Genomic DNA, 25,152 nt, shown 5'->3' with positions numbered 1-25,152 from the left:
CATGATTGACAGCCGCAACGCAAGGTAAATATAGAAATACCAGGTTGAAATCTCTAACGGCTATATATTCTGCTCGGATATGCAGTGAGCAAAATGTGAACAGTGCCAAGAGGTTTTCCCCTGCGTCAACGCATCTTAAAAGAGAGGAGAGGTGCTAAAAGTGCCCGCGCCAACTTTCACGTCGCATAACTGACGAACGACGTGTTCTATAGCTAAGGCTACCAAATTTGGTGAATTTTCATAGATAGGCAACATGATTATAATAGTAACAAGTTAAATTATCTCTGGGTTACCATCGCAACGGGTTTATGACAGGAATATTTTAAAACCAATTTCGGTTTAAACAATGTTTTCTTGCTATACCACACTTTCTTCCCTACATTATCAACATCGTATGTAATCAAGTTTAACATTTATGATTAACTATTTATGCAAATTTGATGACGCCATTGGTCAAAATCTAAGATGGCGGACCATATCAGGAGAGAAGGTATAATCAGGTTATTTTCATTTGGGTTTCGTCACTACCTTGTAATTATTTCACCCCAAAAAAACATAAACGTTTCTATTCCGTCTTCATTGTATTTTGGGGCTATCCAGCTATATGTTGAAAAAAATGAATGATCCAAAAAGTACTGACTGTCGATCGAAGATGGCGGATCCCGAAGGATAGCTAAATACCTATGAAGTCATTCTATGACGTCATTTTGATGTTGATGCGGTTGCCATTGACAACAGATGTCTTAATAGACTTGAATATCAATAAGACGCCATTGTTTGTTAACTTTTTGTCTAATACCTTTAAGTAAGTTATTACTCGAATTCCCTATTCAGACAAATTTAGCCAATAGAATTACTTCAATGATGTCACAATTGCAGCATATTACGTCATAACGATGATTGTCGGCTCAATACATATAGGTAGGATATCATACGTATAACCTAATCTGACAGTTGAAAGAGCAGGACAGACGAGAGTTGAAATTGACTTATCATACCTTGGGTTCTTTGTCTTTGCTAACAGTCCCGTATGTTTTGTACAGAAATAGTGTCAGAGACACCTCATCAGGTCAACTTACAGTTTCTGATATATGACAGTTATGGTTATTAGATTGTGTTGCTTAGAAATCTTGGTGAAATTCATAGACATAAGTTTGGTTTTTAAAAGAATTCAACGATTAATTTTGCCCTCTTGGTTATTCTAATAAATCTATTACTTCGGTTTCATGGAGACTCTGGTTGATTGTATATGTGTTGTGTCTATTACATAAACGCGGGTTATTATATATTTATTGTATTGATAAACTCATCAGCACACACGAGGCCAGGAAAGAGACACATTTGCAGAAATTGTAAACGAGTCTGCATCACCAAGATTAGACTGTACAGCCAGAGCAGACGCTGCGGTCAACCCACTACAGACTGACCAGGATGCGATGCCATTGTTTTCCGAGACAGACGACTGCCAACAACAATTAATAAACTTGGTGAGATGGATGGTTATTTTGTAGCAACCGATGATACATCTTCTTCGCTCGGCATGTCTATGCTAGCTAGTTTCCGAGAACAGCGAAACCTTCTCGGGAACCTCAATAAAAAGAAAACTATATTCTACGTCCAGTGCATAGTATCAATACCAGTATCTTACACGTAATATGCGTAGTATCCGTAAAAAAGAAATCAACGCAAACACGGTTTGTATTTGTACTGATAGCATTTTATTAGCCTCGGTAATACAAGGTAGGGGGATGCCAAAACAGACAGATATGTAACATCATGAATGCAGATTTACATGTATATAGCACTTCATGCTGAGGAACATTGACAACACTGGTTCTAGCTTGGGATTGACAAGAGGCATGTCACTGGCACATAGAGCACAAGGCGCACAGTTATAACAGATGAAAAACAAGTAAAGCGTCTTCCACGGACAATGCGTAAAATCATTCATTTTCTACACTTTTCCGTTATTCCGTTCGTCGTTACGCTTTTCCATCCCACAGTCTCTTTTCCTGTTAACTGCATAACGCATGTGTGGATGACGACTTAGACTGGTGAATGTGGTGCCAAATTAAAAAGTAGAACATTTTGTCGACCAGATTACATATGGACATTGACAAAAGGATGCATGTAATACACAAATCACAGATGATTATTGTATTCAGAACTAACGTATCGAATGCGATGACTGTAATATATGCCAACAGGCTCCATGATTACATCATCTCAACAATTGAGTTTCTTCTCTGAAGTACACCTAATCATGTTATTTCTTTACAGTGGTCCCAGTACACAAAATGGAAGAAAGCAACAGGTAGCCACAAAGTGTACACAGTACAGTTATAATTCCCAACAGGTTTGCTTCGCTTAGAAGCACTTGCGGTGGACAATGGCGGGGCCGGCCTCGTCGTACTCGGACTTCTTGATCCACATGGATGCGAAGGTGGACAGGGAAGCCAAGATGGAGCCGCCGATCCAGCAGGAGTACTTCCTCTCTGGGGGAGCGATGATCTTGATCTTCATGGTGCTGGGGGCCAGGGCTACCATCTCCTTCTGCATACGGTCACCGATGCCAGGGAACATGGTGGTGCCTCCGGACAGGACGTTGTTGGCGTACAGGTCCTTACGGACGTCGATGTCGCACTTCATGATGCTGTTGTAGACGGTCTCATGAACACCAGCAGACTCCATACCTGATTAAGACAACCACAAAGTGGAAAACTATCAAACAGTGGAAATAAAGCTAATGTCGTAACATGACATCAAGAGACCAAAATGTTAAAGAAAATATGTATTAGTATGAAAGAAATATTTTCCATACCCAGGAAGGAAGGCTGGAAGAGAGCCTCAGCGCAGCGGAACCTCTCGTTGCCGATGGTGATGACCTGTCCATCAGGCAGCTCGTAGCTCTTCTCCAGGGAGGTTGAGGTGGCTGCCGTCAGCATCTCCTGCTCGAAGTCCAGGGCGACGTAGCCCAGCTTCTCCTTGATGTCACGGACGATCTCACGCTCAGCTGCATGTCGAAAAAAAATCAAAATGAGACCATGAGACGGTAAAAGGCAACACAATATACATCATAATGCCCAATTATGGCAACGTTGAAGCAAAAAAGCAATATGATTCTTGTGGACATTACATAAAGTATTCGGATGGAGTAAAAAAAAGCCTACCGGTGGTGACGAAGGCGTAGCCACGGTCGCACATGACCCTCATCAGGTAGTTGGTCAGCTCACGGCCGGCCAGGTCCAGACGAAGGATGGCGTGGGGCATGGCGTAACCCTCGTAGATGGGCACAGTGTGGGAGACACCATCGCCGGAGTCCAGCACGATACCAGTCGTACGACCGGAAGCGTACAGGCACAGAACAGCTTGGATGCACACGTACATGGCAGGAGAGTTGAAGGTCTCGAACATGATCTGGGGAAGTAACGTAGAAAAGCGAGGTCAAATTATGAATACCAACACATACTGTACATGTAGTGACTATTGGGGGGAGGTGCACACGTTGGACTCCTATTGTTTGAAAACATCAGTCTAAATAATTTTACCTCATTCTGCTATCATGAGAATAAAACTTCCCACTTGCTGTTCTCGAACATCAGTGATCACCGATACTTATTTCTTAATCTAACAGGACGTGTCTATTGCAGGACTGATAAGAATTGAAAAAAATCTACTTTGCATTGGAAATCATAAATTTTGTAAAACTCATGTTTCTTATTGCTCTAACGATTATCTAAACCTCATCATTTTGCCAGCTCCACTAAATCATATGTAGTAATGACATTATTCACCTGCGTCATCTTTTCCCTGTTGGCCTTGGGGTTGAGGGGAGCCTCTGTCAGCAGGCAGGGGTTCTCCTCGGGGGCGATACGCAGCTCGTTGTAGAAGGTGTGATGCCAGACCTTCTCCATATCGTCCCAGTTGGTGACGATGCCGTGCTCGACTGGGTACTTCAGGGTGAGGATACCCCTCTTGCTCTGAGCCTCGTCGCCAACGTAGGCGTCCTTCTGACCCATACCGACCATCACGCCCTGATGCCTTGGGCGGCCGACGATGGATGGGAAGACAGCCCTAGGGGCGTCGTCGCCGGCGAAGCCAGCCTTGACCAGTCCGGAGCCATTGTCACAGACCAGGGGAGTAGCTTCTTCCTCTTCGTCGTCGTCGCACATGTTGACGGTTTAGGTGTGGGTTCTGTCCAAGAAGAAGAAAATTGGCTGTTACGGACGTTTGAACCATGCTACAATCAACCTTTTATGTCAGAAAGGGTATTGACATTAATCATATCAACTCAACTTTTGTACCAGTATGTCGATAATTTAAGTGGGTTCTCTGGAATATTTAAGGAATCCTCGATTAGTAGCTCTGAAATCTAGTCGGACAGGATTTCTTCTTGTGACAGACAGTATTCTCAGCTTCCTGGCAGATTTATCTGCCGGGTCACAGTAAAGATTCACACCGGACGTAGTCGTTATCTTTACATTGTCCCCGTGCCCATCGTTTTGATGTAAAACTGACAGCCAAGATATTAATTGCCCAAACAAATGACTGATCATGGCGTATTGTCGGTAAATCGTATTCTCGTAAACTAGTTAAAGATCCGTGGATATTTTCTTGTCCCTCGTTACCTATACCATGTTTTGGTTATCCACCATCCTCCCACTAAACATTTGAGATATACGAAAGATCTACCTAATTCCTTTGCTTACAAACTTAATATAGTGCATGCCAAATGTTTCAGATATAGTTGAACAGCTGCTACTGCCTTTCAATGCAACGAATTGACCCTTCTTTGTTAGAGCACAGTTAACAGACCCACGAAAGCAATCGAGCTACATGCAGCTTGAGGCTACTGGTAGCAGAACGCATATAATATCAACATCACCACTATCAACGTCACAGTACCTGTGTGGTATTGAACGAAGCCTTCAGCCAGTTGTTCCGACAAGTGGGTAACTCCCTTCCTCTTTCACACGGTATTTATACCGTTTGTAAGGCATCATTTGCATACAGAAAATCTATTCTTGATATAGCTGTGGTCTACATCTTGCAGCGTCAAGGAATACTTGTCAGCTATAGCGGCCTAATATGGGTGAAATTTCGTAGAAGCTGAGGTTAAGGGTACGCCGATTTGTCATACGAAGGGTTACATTTGTCTCAGATTCAGCATATAGATCTTCTAAGGACTACTCGCGATATATGAATAGCATATTCACCGACTATATTTACAGTCTTTTCATATGCTTGAAGCTTGTATATGACATATTGCTAGTTTTTTCTTAACAAATTCCTCAATGTTGGTATCTAAGAATATAATCCATACTTTTGTTTCATAGATGGAAAACAATGCCACATTTTCTTCTGCGTGTCTATTTTGACCTACAATTTGTTGATCTTGTCAGAATGTTTTGACAGAAATGGGCCCAACTATTTGTTGCTAGTACGTCACATATTCTTTTTCCCATTATAATAGTTATTACCCACAGTAATTTGTGACATGAAAGTTATGTAAAATATGTCTAACAGAGATACACCATACCATTGTCCAATTAATTAAACGTGATCCTTCTCTGTACAAGAATCATGGTATATATTTCACTTTCATATTTCATTTGGCTGGTGTTTAAGGAAGTACAGTTTGGAATGGTTATTGTCCAGTAGTAACTGTGTCATGATTGCCATCTGCCTACCTCCATCATGGTTGCCTGTTGTTTACGGAAGTACAGTTTGGAATGGTTATTGTCCAGTAGTAAATATGGCATGATTGACATCTGCATCGCGACGCGACCAGGGCTTCCATAAACAACACCAAGATTCGTCTCAAACCTCCAGAAGAATTTCAACCAGCTCGTGATCTGCAGCTTGAAGAAAGCTGTCTTTTGAACAAAAGCTTTAAGGGGCCCAAAATGGACTAACTTCTTTCTCAGCCACACGCTTGACAAGGGTCAAAACAAACTTAACCGTGTCTGCCTTCAAGGATAAAAAGCAGGTACACATTCGGAGTTAAGTCATTTAGATATGACAGGCAGGTCTGATCTATTCATAGATCAAAATCTCAAATCATGCATGTCCCCCAAAATTGATCAAGTCTTTTGCTCACCTACCCATTACCTAGTGCACCATACTCTGTACTACAGACACGAAATAGTCCTGAATTGCATTCGTCTGGCTCAAATACCATTCCAGCAGTCATTACCAGAGTGCAGTTGCAAAAGTTGACAGATCTATTTAGTTACAAATCTATTGTGCAAGATCTGGATATGTGCCACACGCAGGACGTAAAAACCCATACTAGTTATGTAAGAACAAGCCTAGTCCATTTCATATTGGAGTGTATCGTTTCCGCTGCCAAAAATGAGCCAAACGGCCTTGATGTTCAACTTGGCCTAACTCCATATCTAATCGATGAGGAAATCAGACGCTTCCAAAACGCATGATTAGAAGCTTTATGTCCAGTTGTGTTGGCTACTTGTTTATTTCTGACATAATCAGTCGCACGCCAATGTTTTTTTTTTTTGTACAAGCATTCCAAATACACGATGCTGATACTGGAAGACAATGCCATTCACTAGCACTAGCATGTGATGAATATACCCGCGTAAACCTGTTCTATCATACTGAAGTTAGACTTAAGTTTGAATCTATGACCAACGATGACGGACATCAAATAGCCATTATCTTTAGACACGTACTGATTGTGGAATGTAGCATTTCGGGTAAATGTCCCGCTACATAAACGGTTTTCGGAGAAGTAGTCCCCAATTATGGTCATGAGGACAAACAGATATTGCAAGTATGTTATGAACGAAAAATAACTGGGAAGTAGATATGATTGACAGGGCGGTCTGACTAAACAATCACCATTCACCCGTACAGTGGGAGGTGACCAGTACGGTCACTGGATGAATGGGAGTACGTGATGAAATACAACTTTGAGAAACATAACCTACTGACCGGGCCAATAAACATGGCAGAACCGAAATCTTGTTACACGCACGACGTATATCTTCTTCTGCAGCTACCATCGGCTACTACTTATATCTAGCTGCCAACTCATTGCTACCAATCAGCTCAAATCACAGAGAATAACGTCACATAATTGTAAGCTTGTGTGTATCTATTAGTTACAGTGGCTGAACACACGTGGTTGATCATAGATTTTGTCATCGTCAGTTAGCGGTTGGAAATCTAAGGAACTACATGTATATTACGAGCATCGTGCAAGGTGCATTGAATGAATGGTTTTCTGCGATAATAATGTTTTCAGACAATCAACGTAGAAAATGTGGGCCTGCCTAATGGGTAGAGTTAATCCAACTGGCAGAATAAGTTTTTATTACAACCTAAGGTTCTGCCAGTTGCAGACAGTCTTCGCAACCATTAGATCTGCTGGGAGATTAGGGTAGAGTCCCTGACGTATTATCAACACAAATTATCGGTTCATCTTTGTTCACTTGAGCCTTATCGTTTAAGCCACACAAAGGTCAATACGAATGGAAAAGACATTCTGTTCGAAGATGTTTGCGTAGGCGTCCTATTTGTTGTCGATGTGACGTCATACTGTTTACACATGTAATGGAAGTCGGTGACGTATAAGGTTTTGTCGCGTGTTGTTTATGGAAGCCCTGGTCGTGGCACGTTGCAGATGTCAATCATGATCTCAGTCACTACTGGTCAACAGCCATTCCAAACAGTACTTCCGTTAACAATAGAAAGTACCACGAGTAGTCCATAGAAGATATATATGTCATAGATTAAGTCTGAGACAAATGCTGTTATCCTCTCCTATTCGTAACCCTTCGTTAAACAATCCGTATCTTTGGCTTACCCTTCACCTCAACTTCTACGAAATTTCACCCATATAAGGCTGCTATAACGGACAAGTATTCCTTGACGCTGCAAGATGTAGACCGCAGCTATATTAAGAATAGATTGTCTGTATGCAAATGATGTCTAACTAACAGTATAAATACTGCGTGCAACATGACTAAGGGTTACCCACTTGCCGGAACAACTGGCTGAAGGCTTCGTTCAAGACCACACAGGTACTGTGACGTTGATAGTGGTGACGTTGATGTTATAGGCGTTTGGCTACCAGTAGTCTCAAGCTGCATGTAGCTCGATTACTTTCGTGGGTCTGTTAACAGTTATCCACAGGGCTGAAGCAAATAAGGGTCAATTCGATGCATTGAAAGACGGTAGCAGCTATCCAACTATATCTAGAACATTTGGCATGCACTATAGTAAGTTTGTAAGCAAAAGAATTAGGTAGATCTTTCGTATATCTCATATGCTTAGCGAGAGGAGGGTGGATAACCTAAACATGATACATGTAACGAGGAACAAGAAAATATCTACGGATCTTTTATTAGTTTACGAGAATACGGTTTAGCGACAATAAGCCATGACAAGTCATTTGTTTGGGCATATTTGCACGGTTACTAAAATTTCTATACAATTAATGTTTTGGTTGCCAGTGTTACATGGCAACAATGAGCACGGGGAGAATGTAAAGATAACGACTACGTCTGGTGTGAATCTTTACTGTGACCCGGAAGATAAATCTGCCAGGAAGCTGAGAATATTGTCTGTCACAAGGAGAAATCCTGTCAGACTAGATGTCAAAGCTAGTAATCGAGGATCCCTTAAATATTCCAGAGAACCCACTTAAATTATCGACATACTGGTCCAAAAAATGAACTGATATAATTAATGTCAATACCCTTTCTGACATGAACGGTAGATGGTAACATTGTTCAAACGTCCGTAACAGCGAATATTCTTCCTCTTGAACAGAACCCACACATAAACCGTCAACATGTGCGACGACGACGAAGAGGAAGAAGCTACTCCCCTGGTCTGTGACAATGGCTCCGGACTGGTCAAGGCTGGCTTCGCCGGCGACGACGCCCCTAGGGCTGTCTTCCCATCCATCGTCGGCCGCCCAAGGCATCAGGGCGTGATGGTCGGTATGGGTCAGAAGGACGCCTACGTTGGCGACGAGGCTCAGAGCAAGAGGGGTATCCTCACCCTGAAGTACCCAGTCGAGCATGGCATCGTCACCAACTGGGACGATATGGAGAAGGTCTGGCATCACACCTTCTACAACGAGCTGCGTATCGCCCCCGAGGAGAACCCCTGCCTGCTGACAGAGGCTCCCCTCAACCCCAAGGCCAACAGGGAAAAGATGACGCAGGTGAATTATATACTTACCACACATGATTCAGAAGAGCTGGCAAAATAGTGAGGTTTAGATGGTCGTTAAAGTGGTTGTAAACATTAGTTTTGCCAAATTCATGACATCCGTAGCAAAATAGAAATTATCCAATTCTTATCAGGTTTGCAGTAAACACGTTCTACTCGATTAAGGCATAAGTATCGCTAATCACTGACAATGTTCGAGAACTGGAAGTCAGTAAGGTTTGTGCCCATGAAAACAAAATTAGGTGGAAGTCTTTGGACAGATGTTTTCAAACAGTGGGAATACAATGTGTGCACCCCCCTTAAAATAATCTCTACTTGTATGTGTTGACATTCATGATCTGAACAGACTTTTCTACGTTACTTCACCAGATCATGTTTGAGACCTTCAACTCTCCTGCCATGTACGTGTGCATCCAAGCTGTTCTGTGCCTGTACGCTTCCGGTCGTACGACTGGTATCGTGCTGGACTCCGGCGATGGTGTCTCCCACACTGTGCCCATCTACGAGGGTTACGCCATGCCCCACGCCATCCTTCGTCTGGACTTGGCCGGCCGTGAGCTGACCAACTACCTGATGAGGGTCATGTGCGACCGTGGCTACGCCTTCGTCACCACCGGTAGGCTTCTTTTTATTGACTCTTCCGAATACTTTATCTAATGTCCACAAGACTTATTTTGCTTTTTTGGCTTCAACGTTGCCATAATTGGGCATTATTATGTATATTGCGTTGCCTTTTACCGTCTTATGATCTCAATTCAATTTTTTTTCGACATGCAGCTGAACGCGAGATCGTCCGTGACATCAAGGAGAAGCTGGGCTACGTCGCCCTGGACTTCGAGCAGGAGATGTTGACGGCAGCCACCTCAACCTCCCTGGAGAAGAGCTACGAGCTGCCTGATGGACAGGTCATCACCATTGGCAACGAGAGGTTCCGCTGCGCTGAGGCTCTCTTCCAGCCTTCCTTCCTGGGTACGGAAAATACTTTTCAGTACCAATACACATTCTCCTTAACATTTTGGGTGCCTTTATGTCTTGTCGTCATCAGTTGTATTTCCAGTAATTTAATCGTTTTCCGTTTTGCGGTTTTCTCAATCAGGTATGGAGTCTGCTGGTGTTCATGAGACCGTCTACAACAGCATCATGAAGTGCGACATCGACGTCCGTAAGGACCTGTACGCCAACAACGTCCTGTCCGGTGGCACCACCATGTTCCCTGGCATCGGTGACCGTATGCAGAAGGAGATGGTGTCCCTTGCCCCCAGCACCATGAAGATCAAGATCATCGCTCCCCCAGAGAGGAAGTACTCCTGCTGGATCGGTGGCTCCATCTTGGCTTCCCTGTCCACCTTCGCATCCATGTGGATCAAGAAGTCCGAGTACGACGAGGCCGGCCCCGCCATTGTCCACCGCAAGTGCTTCTAAGCGATGCAATCCTGTTGGGAATTGTAACTGTACTGTGTACCCTTTGTGGCTACCTGTTGCTTTCTTCCATATTGTGTGTTGGGACCAGTGTTAAGAAATGACTTGATTAGGTGTACGTCAGCGAGGAGATCCAATTGTTGAGATGAGGCAATCATGGAGCCTGTTGGCATATATTACATTCATCGAATTCGATGCGTAAGTTCTAAGAAAACAGTAATCGTATAAGAAGTGTGTACTATATGCATCCCTTTGTCACTGTCCATACATGTATATAATCTGGTCGACAAAGGGTTCTATTCTGGCACCACATTCACCAGTCTAAGTCGCCATCCACACATGCGTCATGCAGTTTACAGGAAAAGAGACGATGGTATATATATGGAAAAGCGTAACGACGAACGGAATAACGGGAAAGTGTAGAAAGTGAATGGCTTTACGCATTGTCCGTGGAAGATCCGCAATGCTTACCTGTTATTTCTGTTATAACTGTGCACCGTCTCTATGTGCAAGTGATATGCCTCTTGTCAATCCCAACAACCAATGTTGTCAATGTTTCTTGACATGAAGTGCTATATAAATCTGCATTTGTGATGTTACATATCTATCTGTTCAGGCATTCCCCTTATCTTGTATTACCAAGGCTAATAAAATGCTTTCAGTACAAATGCAAACCTTGCTGACGGGGTTTTCTTACCTATTACAAGAAAGACATGGTTCATACCTAGGATATTATGCACTGGTCTTAGAATATTGTCTTCTTTATCATATCAAGATACAATAGAAGGGTTTCGGTGTCCTTGGAAACGAGCTAGGTATAAACATGCCGAGCAAAGATGATATATCACCGAGTGCTACAAAATAGCCATCGACCTCACCAAGCTTATCAATACAACCGTTTGGAATGGCTGTTGACCAGTAGTAACTGTGTCATGATTGACATCTGCATCGTGACGCGACCAGGGCTTCCATAAACAACAGGCGACAAAACCTTATACGTCACCAACTCCCATTACATGTGTAAACAGCAGGACGTTACAATTACAAAAGACAAGCTAGACCCGAATGCAGACATCTTCGAACTGAATTGGAGAGACTGTTGATCTCTGTTTCTCCTATTCGTATTGGCCCTTGGATCTTAGACGACAAGGTTCAAATAAACAATGATGAACAGACACTTTGTGTTGATAATACGCCAGCGACTTTGGTACTTTATATTGGGTACCTGCCTGTGGCACTGGCTGCAAATACACCTGATATTATTATTATATTCATTACTCTACTGGTTAGGCCCACATTTTCTATGTTGATCATCTGAAAACGCCTTTCCTCGCAGAAAACCATTCATTCAGTGCACCTTGTACAATACTCGGTCTAAAACAAATGTACCTTCTTTGATTCACAACCAATAGCCGACAATGGCAAAATCAATGATCATGACAGTTTTCCTCTTTCAACATCTGTAACTTATAAATGCACAAAAGCTAACAAATAGTAATGTTCTTCATATGATGTTATTCTGTGTCATTTTGAGCCATGCATGTGGTAGCAATGGGCTGTCAGTTAGCTACAGAAAGTAGCTTATTGTAGCTTCAACATAAGATATACGCAGTGTTACATGATTTCGGTTCTGTCGTGTTCAGTGGCACTGTCGGTAGGGCATGATTCTCATAGTTGTATTTCCTCACGTGCTCCCATTCATCCAGTGACCGTACTGGTCACCTCCTGCTGTACGGGTGAATGTGGATTGTTTAGTCAGACCGCACTGTCAATCATATCTACTTCCCAGTTATTTATCGTTCATAACATACTTGCAATATCTGTTTGTCCTGATGGCCATAATTGGGGACTACTTCTCCGAAAACCGTTTATGTAACGGGACATTTACCCGAAATGCTACATTCCACAATCATTACGTGGCTAAAGATAATGGATATTTGATGTCCGTCATCGTTGGTCATAGCTTCAGAGTCTAACTTCATTTTGTTAGAACAAGTGTACGCGGATATATTCATTACATACTGGTGTTTAGTATTGTCTTCCAGTATCTACAAGTGCATACGAGAATACCACTGGTGTGAGACTGGTCATGTCAGGAATAAACTAGTAGCCAAAGCAACTTGGCATATAGCTTCGAATCTCATTTTGCAAGCCTCCTCAATTGTTTATGGAGTTATGCCAAGATGAACATCAAGGCCGGTTGGCTCATTTTCGGCAGCAGAAATGATACACTCCCATGTACAATAGCCGAGGCTTGTTCTTACATAACTTGTATGGGTTTCTATGTTCTGCGAGTGGCACATATCCAGATCTTGCAAAATAGATCTATAACTAGATAAATATGTCAATTTTTGCAACAGCACTCTGGTAATGCCTGCTGGAATGGGAGTATGGTGCATTAGAAAAAGCACTAAGAAGCGTCTCAAACCTCAATAAGAATCATCACCAGCTCGTGATTCGCAGCTTGAAGAAAGCTGTCTTTCGAACAAAAGCTTCAAGGGGCCCAAAATTCACTCACTCCTGTTTAAGCCCAATGCATGACAACCTTACCTTAGGCCTTAGACCTTAGATCCTCCCGCAACTTGTCAATGCGTGACAAGGATCAAGATAAACTATGATTGCCTTCACATACAAGGTTGAAGAGCAGGTACCCATGCGGAGTTTAGTCATAAAGAGCAACTTAGAGTGACAGGCAGGCCTAATCGAGATCAACTAGGGGCACATTCTCGATGCTTATGGTGTAAGGTGCAAATTTCACCCGAGAAATGTCCAATTTCAATGATTCATAGATCAAAATCCCAAATTATGTATGTCCTCCAAAATTGGTCAATTCTTTTGCGCACCTACTTATCATTATAATCACCAAACCATGGGTCTGAATTCAAAACATTTTTGTAACAAATTCATGGCCGAAAATCGCAAACATTCTGTGTGTACACATGTATTATATACTAGTATAGTGGGACAAAACTTGATCTTAGTAAGGACAGTGGGTGACTCTAAAATGAATATCTGGGAACGTTTCGAGTCATGCATCCTAAATATCCATAGCAACGGACGCCGCCGGTACAATGTATGCATACATTTTTGGGTTAGTTGTCGCCATGTAATCCTTTGAAATATATCATTCAAGTCATTCAAATTAGTTATTCAAGAGGATAGAGCTGTTTTTGATAGATATTGCAGCATACGTTTTCGGCATAATGTATAGGACACTAAGAAAAGATTGCAAATTGGAAATCTTTCAATGAAGTAAGTAAGCAGACTAAACCAGTAGCTAAACCAATATTTTTCCTGTCATTATATTAGAAAACAATAAGACATATATTCGTAGCATAACTAGAAAGAGCCACTATTAGATATAGCACAAAATCACGAATTATAACTGGTTGAAAACATGTTTTGGTTGGACGATGGATCTAATAGAGTTTGCGAGTGCAGAAGGCAGCATGTTCGTTTTAAATGAGGCGCCCGTTCCTGGAAGTAGGTTCCAAACATGGCAGTCGCCACTCAGGCATGTGTCCGTGTGCAACGGCATGTCATTTGAGGTCCAGGACACATGGCAATTGATGTATGGTATTTGCTATCACTGCTTTCTTAGTCAAACTCTTACTGTATGCTATAGAGTCAAGATATTTCCAAAACTTGATAAGAAGGCATCTTCTTTCGAGTAATATTTGTACCATATACCAACCTATTGGGGAACCTCTATTACAGCGACATTTCCACAGTATGAGCCAATTAGGGACCGATTGGCAAAGTAAATAAGTACCCAAGTGTTTCCTCATTGCTGTAAATCATTTTATGTGTTATATCAACTTAAACACTGTCTAAAACATTTTAATGTTTACGATGTGTATATCGTAAAATGTAGAGGTGATAATCCGTCGCCTCAAGGAATGTGTCAAAATCCTTGACGGATTGCCAGCCTGTGACAGTGCAACTTGAAGAGTTCACTGGTACACTGTTGGGAATGTTACCCTGCTGAACATCTACCACAAAATGAAAACGCATCTATAGTGCTTTAGAACTCTAAGAACGTGAAAGATACCATAAAGTAATTAAAGCCAAATCATAACCTTGTTATTCCAAAGATTTTGTCAAGGATACAAACACTTAGCGCATCAAACCATGTCTCAGTTGTCATGCTTCAAATAGCCCACTTGACCCCGAACGTGGTTCTGAAAACATATTGCGACAAAACAAATGTCGAGTCTAGTTACTTATCTATATTGAGGTGTAGTTTTTGCCGAATTGTTGGTCTATATGGCGATATGTAAATCTTCCGACATTTTAAAAGGACGGAAAAGAACTGTGAGGATCACCCATAGCTCCAGGCTTCTAGCTGAAGGTCTCGAACGTTTAGCAGGTAGGACATACTGTCTACTTGGTGGAATCTAGTCTTGCCTGCATTAATACTTATTGTAACTGCAGCATACATAGCAGAATATTTTAGCAATCATTCTAAAAATGCACTCTTGTTGGCTTTTTTGGACGACGAACAACGTCTTCATCATAAGATTGCAGATCATGGTCACTGGAGTTGCAGCATGCATATCTGCATGATTAGGGTTCTACTCATTGAACCAAGTTTTTCTTTACTTCGTCCTGATATCTTTTACTTGCAGAGTATGGAATGAAGTAAGTTTTGCAATGTTGCAATCAGCAATGCCTCTTTGCAGTGATTATTAGAAAATTTGACAAAGGACCTCCTGGTCATAAGGGACGATCACTGGGATGCTATAAGCCACACTTTAACAACCATGTTGCAAATACTGGCTAGTAATTCTTAGCATACCAATGTGACATTTTGCCACAAGAAACACTTAGCTTGTAAAAGACTTCCAGACTTGAACTACCAGATTTCATACCAGCACCCTCTCTGCCATGACATGAAAGGTAGATTCTCATAAGAATATATAAGAAGGTTCAAATGTCTGTAACAGCCTATTTTATTGTCCTTCTTGAACAGAACCCACACCTAAACCGTCAACATGTGCGACGACGACGAAGAGGAAGAAGCTACTCCCCTGGTCTGTGACAATGGCTCCGGACTGGTCAAAGCTGGCTTCGCCGGCGACGACGCCCCTAGGGCTGTCTTCCCATCCATCGTCGGCCGCCCAAGACATCAGGGCGTGATGGTCGGTATGGGTCAGAAGGACGCCTACGTTGGCGACGAGGCTCAGAGCAAGAGGGGTATCCTCACCCTGAAGTACCCAGTCGAGCACGGCATCGTCACCAACTGGGACGATATGGAGAAGGTCTGGCATCACACCTTCTACAACGAGCTGCGTATCGCCCCCGAGGAGAACCCCTGCCTGCTGACAGAGGCTCCCCTGAACCCCAAGGCCAACAGGGAGAAGATGACACAGGTGAGCGTTTTCCACCTGTCAATGATTCGTGCTTTTTAATTGCGTGCTCTTTCAAACCAAAATGTGCAAGGCCAAAAGGTAGAATGTTTAATCAGTTTCAAGACCTGATGGACTTATTTATGACACTTTTCCCCACAGATCATGTTCGAGACCTTCAACTCTCCTGCCATGTACGTGTGCATCCAAGCTGTTCTGTGCCTGTACGCTTCCGGTCGTACGACTGGTATCGTGCTGGACTCCGGCGATGGTGTCTCCCACACTGTGCCCATCTACGAGGGTTACGCCATGCCCCACGCCATCCTTCGTCTGGACTTGGCCGGCCGTGAGCTGACCAACTACCTGATGAGGGTCATGTGCGACCGTGGTTATTCCTTTGTGACCACGGGTAAGCGCCATTTGCTGACTATATTTTCAATGCAGAAGGTAGTTCAACAATATCCCAACATCTCTTTCAAACATTCTGTACTCCTTCTACAAAAATGGCTGAATAAGTTCTATCGACTCTTTAAACAATTCCACGTTTCTCTGATGCAGCTGAGCGTGAGATCGTCCGTGATATCAAGGAGAAGCTGGGCTACGTCGCCCTGGACTTCGAGCAGGAGATGTTGACGGCAGCGACCAGCACTTCCATCGAGAAGAGCTACGAGCTGCCTGATGGACAGGTCATCACCATCGGCAACGAGAGGTTCCGCTGCGCTGAGGCCATGTTCCAGCCATCTTTCTTGGGTAAGATCTTAGTTTCCCTCACAACTTTTGACACCTGATACAGTAAGCTACACATAAGTCAAGAACAACAACTGTACATATGATAATGATTTTTTTAATGATTTTGTTGATGTTTTTGATCGCTATATGAATTCTACTCGCTTTATGTCTTCAGGTATGGAGTCTGCTGGTCTTCATGAGACCGTCTACAACAGCATCATGAAGTGCGACATCGACGTCCGTAAGGACCTGTACGCCAACAACGTGCTCTCTGGCGGTAGCACCATGTTCCCTGGCATCGGTGACCGTATGCAGAAGGAGATGGTGGCCCTGGCTCCCACAACCATGAAGATCAAGATCATCGCTCCCCCAGAGAGGAAGTACTCCTGCTGGATCGGTGGCTCCATCTTGGCTTCCCTGTCCACCTTCGCATCCATGTGGATCAAGAAGTCCGAGTACGACGAGTCTGGTCCAGCTATTGTCCACCGCAAGTGCTTCTAAATGGACAAAACAGTCTTCGTTTCTTGTCCATTTGCATTGTGCTTGCATTTCGTTGCATTCTTGGAAAAAAATGAAAGCGCAGCAAAATCTATCGTAATTGCTAGCGCTGTTGTTGTTCACATGTTGTAAGTCGTTTTGTTACTGGGACCAGTTGAACCTACTGCCATAGCAGAGTGGAGAGTACGGGTACAGTTGTTGGAGCTATGGATCATGCCTGGTGTTGTGAAGTACGTGGATGCCATAGAATGGAACGGGTTCGTAGAAATAGATAGTGGAAAACTGAATCATGTTTAAAACCATGTATGTCTTAGTGGTTAGTATCGTCAACAGGTTACAAATGACTTGTATATCATCCATGTCTTTTTGTGAATTCTTGAAAGTTTCATTTGTGAATAGTTTCTGCTATTTTTATCTGTATTAAGTGTCATTTGCAGGACGCTTATATCTCAGTCTGCTTTCTCTGTTATAATAAAGGATTCTCCTTTAAAAAGAAATGTGTGCATTTTTTAATAAGCAATTATAACATTAGCGATACATAATGCAATGTTAGAATAGATCTTTTAACAGCAATACTATCATCTATAGCAACCCTAAAGCCTCCCCCCCACCCTCTGGACCCGCGGCACGCTGGCGGCGTCGCTGCGGCCGATCGAATTGACAAAGCATTCAACGAATTTCATCGACAAAAAAAGATTCTAAGCTTTGTGTGTTTTGTTGTTTATTTGGTCATACTTGTACGCTTTGAATGATATTCCCATTATAAAGTCAAGGGTAACACAAATCCAGTTTAGAACGCAGCGTACCGAGGGTCCATTGCGAGGGGGGCTTAAGATATAAATTGTTTCTTAATAGCGCTTTGTCCCATCACTAAGGGGGAAACGTCCCGATTGACGGTTGCATGTGCAAGTGCCATTCATGCTAGATGTAGTGACGACCATAATAACACGTGGAACAAATCTTTCTGTGGCACTATGAAAATGTGGATAGAGTTTCCACACATATGACAGATAGGAATATCCCAAATATGTAGCCCCGCATGCTTGCAGTGAAAGTTATTACTTCGCACAACGTCGGCATATCGTCGGAGCGTTCGGAAAAATGGCCGCCTGGTATGGTCATGAATGTTACAAAAATGCCAAGTATGGTCGTTAGGGTTGCCTCGGTCTCGTGTGTGACCTTCTTCCAGGTCAAAATGGCGTCGCCCGCTGAAGCAACGTGGCCACGATAGCTAGTACTTATGATTACAGCGATATTTCAGTTCAGTTTACATGATAGGAATAATCTTTTAGAGGGGCTATAAAAGTTTTATAAAAATTTTATTGTCCTAATTAACGTAAATCAACAGAAATGCCTTGCGAAATACTTGCCATTATCACTCCCTTCGGGGGATGAAGGGATCGGGTACATTAGGAGTTGGATAGTGAACTTGTAGAGGAACGCCATCTACCGACATGGAACTGTATTAATCGGTCATGACCGCAACTCGTCTGAATTATATTGGGGAAAAACTAGATCTATTGACTTTATGACCTGAAGCTTGGCAGTTCTTTATCAGAGCTTTCTTAATTTCGGCCTGAGAGAGATTTACACCCCCATCTATTAGGGCGGCGACCTCGCTATGATCGCGCAGTGACGTAAAATATAATGACAGAGCGCTCTACGAATTTCATACATAAAAAGCAAACGGTTTTAGGTTTTGTGTGTTTTGTTACCTTTTCACTCACACTTGTACATCTTGCATGATATTCCAATTATGAAGTTAAGGTTACACAGATTCAATGTAGGTTGCAGCAAGAGCTCAGCGCAATCACCGTCCATGGAATGGGCGCCTTACCGATATGAAATCGTCAACGTAATTGATATAGCTCCCACTCAAGACCTATTAATCAACACACAACCTTGCAGCTTGATATAAGTGATCCATATTTACATACTTGATATCATAATGATCATGAGAGTCATAAGCTCTACCAATCCCATCATCTTGCAGGAACTGGTGTGGAACAGGACAAATCATCATAAGAGGTGCAAGTGTTGATATTTGTTTTTAAACTCCATATTTTCCATGTCCTGGTAGAGTGTTTCTTTGATGACATTTTGAACATTTTTTTCCAAATAAATAGACTCATCCAATGTGGATTTCGCTTGAGTTGTCATTGACTTGTCACTGAAGCTTCTGTCCTTGCTCACAAGCACCATCATGCGACATGGGTAATACTGCACGGTTTGTGTGAGTATCTTATCCTTCACTTACTCTATGACCTTCACAGAGTTGAACGGGTTTATCAGTTTGCATATGATATGATTGGATTGACACAGGTCAATAAATCAGAATATCTACAGACCCAGTCTAGCCATCTTTGAGACGTTAAAGTGACCTTCAAGTTCCATTCATTTTTGATACAGGATCCTGTATCAAAAATGAATGTATTGGAGGAAAATGAATAACAGCGATTATATTTACTATACGGATGTATTATGAGGATCTGTCAGTACAGAGATTTAAATAGATTTTGAACAGAAATGTCATGAACGTAAAAAAGGAAACATGAAAGAAAGAAAATTGGTGCCCAAGACTATGAAACATTTAGGGATAGAACATAAGAAAATGTTTGAAGAAGCTGACATTAGTATAGTACAGGTAGTACCGAGAAGCAGGCTATTGAGCAAACGTAAGCCACAAATGCCAGGTCCAAATAAAAAATCAACTTGCAGATGGTTGACAAAAAGAAGTACCATACATGACATGTTGAGATGCCCGAACTTTGCAGCATCCTGGCCATCCCCCAAAGAGTCATTGTTCACCACCATAGAAACACAAAGTTACAAGTAGCTTTTTGCAAGATTCACGATTCGCCTGATTCACCAACACTGTACAGATTGTAAGATACATGACGCACAACGCTGAACATTCACATACTACAAGCAAATGGGACTTATAACATAATGTTATACATTCTCCAGCCTATTCTGTCTTTAGGCTAATTTTAGGTTATACATTAGAATACCAGCCGTTGAAATTTGTCATTGAGAGTGATATCCTGAGTATCGTGACAAACTGTTGAATACTTTCCATATTTGAAACAGGGTGTGTATACGTAGAAATATACGCAAAAGACTATATTTTTCATACAACTGTGTCCAATTTCATGATTACCATCTACATTTTAGTCGGAAATTACATGCCGATGTGGGCAGATCACAAACGTTTTAATCCATACCGAAAAGATATCAATTCAGACGCATAACCTAGCAGATGATAAAGTATTGTAAAAAATATTCCCATCTTCCCTCATACATGTACAGAGGCGTGTGTTATAAGTGATGTACTTCGTAGCAACTGTGCCATATAATTGTACTAAACAATGGAACACATGGTATTCCTGGCAGACCGGATCTAGAGATGCAGCAAGGATCAGAGGTTGATCTTAGAAAGACAACAGGTACAGACTACTATGACCCCCTATTGCGCAGCGTCTTAGAGTCCTTTTCGTAGAGTTTAACAAAGCGAGGAGTCTTCCAAGGCGTCTAAGTGACGAATAACTTTGTTAAGAAATATGTAAAAAATATGCAGTTCAAAAATGTACGGCAAGGGTTTATAATCTAAACAAACGCATGATACGAAAAGCAAAACACAAAAGACAATAGGACTTTGTTGATGTAGTCCTTAATGCAAACAACAAGAAGTATCAAAATATCTTAACTCGATCATCAACGATATGACTATTGAAAATGAGATGTCTAAAGCTACAGAATGTGCCGACTATATTATTTTAGACGCCAACTTATGGTCAAACGTTCGAAAGTTCCACGAAAACTGTGCTACTTTGAAACCCAACAAGCAAGATTCACATTTCATGACATGGAAGCGGTACATCATGCCATTATTACCCTGATACAGGATCTACATCATATGAGTTCAGTCGGTTCACGGTGTTCACATTCTTACCGGTACAGTTGCTAGGATAGTGATCTAACATTGATAACCTACATCCATGCACTTCACTAAGTGCTAACAATCTACAAAAAAATCCAGAAAAGTCAACAGAATAAAGTAAGAAGAAGACTAGCAACAATAGAGGAAAAACAAACTATTGTAATTTTGAATGGATATCAAAGATTTGTTGTATACTAACGGTAGACATTCACAAGGTATGGGTCTGACTGTAACAAGCATTAAATACAGTCAAATGTCCCCCGTTGTGTTTGATACTAGATATCATCAGCTGCAGTGGTAGCGAGCTTTCAGGCGTCTTTCTTTTATTAGCTCAGATTTATAGCCATGTGGAACATAGCTTTACATATATACCCTCCATGACAACACGAAACAACTATGATACATGAAACGTTAGACACTAAAGTGATACTAACAAGTAGAAAGTCGTTGCTGAAAATAAACGTGGAATGTATAATGGTCGCACACACCCATATGAACTTAGCATTAAACTTCAATGGGGGGGCGTATAATTGTGCTGTTATAAATCTCTGCAAAGGACCTGGTTGGCTGACATCCGACTATAACTAACAAAAAACCTTATTTGGGAGCAACTTCCTTGAATATCCCGTTGTTTTTGGCCACTAGACCAACGCACAAACGCTTAAATACAGCTCCAGTAGATGTTAGCTTTACCAGACGCTGCAAGCTGCCAGGTCATCCCTGTTGCCTTCGAACAAGGTATGAACAGTGTTTCCTTTTTCTTGTTAACGTAGTAAATTAAATCAACGATTCTGGATTTGTATTATGATTCACATGCGTATACAAATCACAAAAAAAGGATGGGACACATAGAAATCTTTATCCCATTATGAGAATTGATGTACTGTAGTAACATCTTTAGATTATTAGTGCATGGGCAACCGTTGATATACTAGTACTACATATCGCCCTCTCTTCATCTGCAGTCCCTTGACCAGAATGTTTAGAGGACAAGGTAGACAAGATGTTAAAAAGCAAATCAATTATTCGTTATTATTCTCGTGTCAGCCATACCCAGCTAATCAAGCAACATGTGTGACGAGGAAGAAGAGGAGGCTACCCCCCTGGTCTGCGACAATGGATCCGGACTGGTCAAGGCTGGCTTCGCCGGCGACGACGCCCCTAGGGCTGTCTTCCCATCCATCGTCGGCCGCCCAAGGCATCAGGGCGTGATGGTCGGTATGGGTCAGAAGGATGCCTACGTTGGCGACGAGGCTCAGAGCAAGAGGGGTATCCTCACCCTGAAGTACCCAGTCGAGCACGGCATCGTCACCAACTGGGACGATATGGAGAAGGTCTGGCATCACACCTTCTACAACGAGCTGCGTATCGCACCCGAAGAACACCCAAGTCTCCTGACTGAAGCTCCTCTGAACCCGAAGGCCAACAGGGAGAAGATGACACAGGTTTGTCTTTTTTCTGTATTTCTAAGTAATTTAGATTGGTTCAATCGGCTGACCCACCAAATGTATACTTTTAAACTTTGATGGTTGTGATTCAGCAGTTCAATATAATATCACATTCAGCATACTTCTATCCAAAATAGATGAAGAAAATGCGGTCAATACATACAAGCGAGCAGGTGTGAAATAATCCTTCACAGATGACTCTACTCATGCATACCCTTAACATTACCTTTCTAGATAATGTTCGAGACCTTCAATTCCCCCGCCATGTACGTGTGCATCCAAGCCGTCCTCTCCCTCTACGCGTCCGGTCGTACGACTGGTATTGTTCTGGACTCCGGCGATGGTGTTTCCCACGTTGTACCCATCTACGAGGGTTACTGTATGCCCCACGCCATCCTTCGTCTGGACCTGGCCGGCCGTGAGCTGACCAACTACCTGATGAGGGTTATGTGCGACCGTGGCTACTCCTTTGTAACTACGGGTAGGTATTATTTGAAGATTAGATTATCATAACGACTCTTTCAAACATTGGCTATTTCTATGTGAAAATTGCTGAATAAATTCTACCAATTTCGTTCGAAACAATAACTCCCTTGTCTAATATAGCCGAGCGTGAGATCGTCCGTGACATCAAGGAGAAGCTTGGCTACGTCGCCCTGGACTTCGAGCAGGAGATGTTGACGGCAGCCACCTCCACCTCCCTGGAGAAGAGCTACGAGCTGCCTGATGGACAGGTCATCACCATCGGCAACGAGAGGTTCCGCTGCGCTGAGGCTCTCTTCCAGCCTTCCTTCTTGGGTAAGTGAACCTGCAGTGACGGCAAATTGGCCTTCCTTCTAGAAGCTGAACATTGTCTTAGCTGTAGTGATAGTAAAGTAATATTTTGTAACAATTTCATATCAGGACAATGCATTTTGTATTCCATGGCTTCAATAGATCGATATTCTCGTACCACATGACGATCAACCTGTGTTGTCATCGACAGGTATGGAAACGGCTGGCGTTCATGAAACTACCTACAACAGCATCATGAAGTGCGACATCGACGTACGTAAGGACCTGTACGCCAACAACGTCCTGTCCGGTGGCACCACCATGTTCCCTGGCATCGGTGACCGTATGCAAAAGGAGATGGTGGCCCTCGCCCCCAGCACCATGAAGATCAAGATCATCGCTCCTCCCGAGAGGAAGTACTCTGTATGGATCGGTGGGTCCATCTTAGCCTCCCTGTCCACCTTCCAACAGATGTGGATCACCAAGGCTGAGTACGACGAGGCCGGCCCCGCCATCGTTCATCGCAAATGCTTCTAATCTCCACAACCTCATTCTAATCAGAACATTTAACTTAATGTAACAACATTTAGGTTCGACGTTTGTTTTAACATTAATATTTGACTTTGCGTTGTAGTTGTTTTGTTTCTGGCGACAGAAAATTTATTATATGTACGGAAAGAATGGGGACCAGGCAAATGTGAAACATCACCAACAGAAGAAAGACATACGGGCGAGAATATCACGATGGTTTGGGTTAAAGTTGGTAGTTAGTAGGTAACAGGATCGCGAGTGAAGCTTGCACGTCATTGAGAGAAGGGAAACGATTTTAGAACGCTTGCTAGTCATGAATATAAAACTAGAAACTTTGTCATCATCATCTTCTTACCAAGCGATGTATCAAAGGATTGTCAACTGGTAGAGAAGTTCTAATGAATGTTATGTTTATCTATTCTATGTTATGTTATGTTATGATATGTTATGTTATGTTAATTTGTTGCAACAGGTACTCACTGATATTGTGATCAGAACATGCAATTTGAGATTAAACATTGTCATCTTTCTTTACGACTTGATCCGTCCATCTGTTTTCTTTGGGTTGTTCCTTGCTGCTGAAGGGTGTAATTGAAGGCCAATGGCAATGAATGTTTTCGGCCGTCTGTTGGAAAATAACCAGAAACGTGTACATTCATATTAATGGAAAATATGGTATTGAGTATGAACAGAAGTTTCATACGAAGACCGCTTAATACGCACATCTTCTAATGGATGAAGTAGTCTAATGACCTGTTGTATGTGATCTATGTCAGTCAATACGCTGCAAACAAATAATTGTGAAGAAAAACTACTATTGTCGAGTGATCTCAACCAAAAGGGTATCGGATTTGCACTTTTATCGGTAACGTTAACCACCACTAATAGGCATACGTGCAAGTCATTTATCCAGCGTTTTCAGATAAGAAAACAATATTGAGTGAAACAGAGTGAAATAGATCATGTCCAAATAAAGATTGTGCATTGTTGATCACAAACCTCATTTACTTGCAAAATAGGCTGTATGCTTTTAAAGAGTTGTAGGTTGGTTTAAAAAGTGCTCCAACCCAAGCTGAAGGTTAGACACAAAACACTCATGCTAGTATGCGTTGCCTTCGGGGTAACACAACAGATGCATGGACAGCACTTATTAGATAAGGAATATGACTAGATTCCCGCCATCTGCTACCGTCAAATTTTACAGAATTAGATCCTTACACAGCCTGTTCGCTGGTTTGCTGGTTATACGATTCAGGTTCAC

General features: G+C 42.3%; 3 protein-coding genes and 1 pseudogene across 5 annotated transcripts; 3 read left to right on the top strand and 1 right to left on the bottom strand.

Annotated features, from left to right (window-relative positions):
• Positions 1-2,315: 2,315 nt before the first annotated feature.
• On the bottom strand, positions 2,316-5,013 carry LOC136443993 (actin, muscle-like). Its single transcript, XM_066441385.1, has 5 exons — positions 4,906-5,013; positions 3,795-4,194; positions 3,171-3,417; positions 2,822-3,013; positions 2,316-2,693 (listed from the first exon to the last, which is right to left on the bottom strand). Exons 2-5 carry the CDS (start codon positions 4,170-4,172, stop codon positions 2,368-2,370), a joined length of 1,143 nt encoding a protein of 380 aa, XP_066297482.1. The 5' UTR covers positions 4,173-4,194; positions 4,906-5,013; the 3' UTR covers positions 2,316-2,367.
• Positions 5,014-8,021: 3,008 nt separating this feature from the next.
• Positions 8,022-17,695, top strand: LOC136443986 (actin, muscle-like). Of its 2 annotated transcripts, none has more exons than XM_066441376.1 (5): positions 8,022-8,045; positions 15,596-15,995; positions 16,134-16,380; positions 16,530-16,721; positions 16,876-17,695. In XM_066441376.1, exons 2-5 carry the CDS (start codon positions 15,618-15,620, stop codon positions 17,199-17,201), a joined length of 1,143 nt encoding a protein of 380 aa, XP_066297473.1. In that variant the 5' UTR covers positions 8,022-8,045; positions 15,596-15,617; the 3' UTR covers positions 17,202-17,695. The 2 variants fall into 2 exon arrangements, with proteins under 2 accessions (XP_066297473.1, XP_066297472.1); XM_066441375.1 differs by lacking the exon at positions 8,022-8,045 and adding an exon at positions 14,877-14,992.
• Positions 8,868-11,297, top strand: LOC136442952 (actin, muscle-like; annotated as a pseudogene). Its single transcript, XR_010757071.1, has 4 exons — positions 8,868-9,196; positions 9,574-9,820; positions 9,982-10,173; positions 10,301-11,297. The product of XR_010757071.1 is annotated as an actin, muscle-like (transcript).
• Positions 17,696-21,742: 4,047 nt separating the features above from the next.
• On the top strand, positions 21,743-24,425 carry LOC136443987 (actin, muscle-like). Its single transcript, XM_066441377.1, has 5 exons — positions 21,743-21,876; positions 22,186-22,583; positions 22,821-23,067; positions 23,193-23,384; positions 23,572-24,425. Exons 2-5 carry the CDS (start codon positions 22,209-22,211, stop codon positions 23,895-23,897), a joined length of 1,140 nt encoding a protein of 379 aa, XP_066297474.1. The 5' UTR covers positions 21,743-21,876; positions 22,186-22,208; the 3' UTR covers positions 23,898-24,425.
• The last annotated feature ends 727 nt before the right edge of the window (positions 24,426-25,152 follow it).

The sequence above is a fragment of the Branchiostoma lanceolatum genome, chromosome 10, assembly GCF_035083965.1.
Source record: "Branchiostoma lanceolatum isolate klBraLanc5 chromosome 10, klBraLanc5.hap2, whole genome shotgun sequence".
Taxonomy (NCBI): domain Eukaryota; kingdom Metazoa; phylum Chordata; class Leptocardii; order Amphioxiformes; family Branchiostomatidae; genus Branchiostoma; species Branchiostoma lanceolatum.
This window is presented reverse-complemented; position numbering and strand designations above follow the sequence as displayed.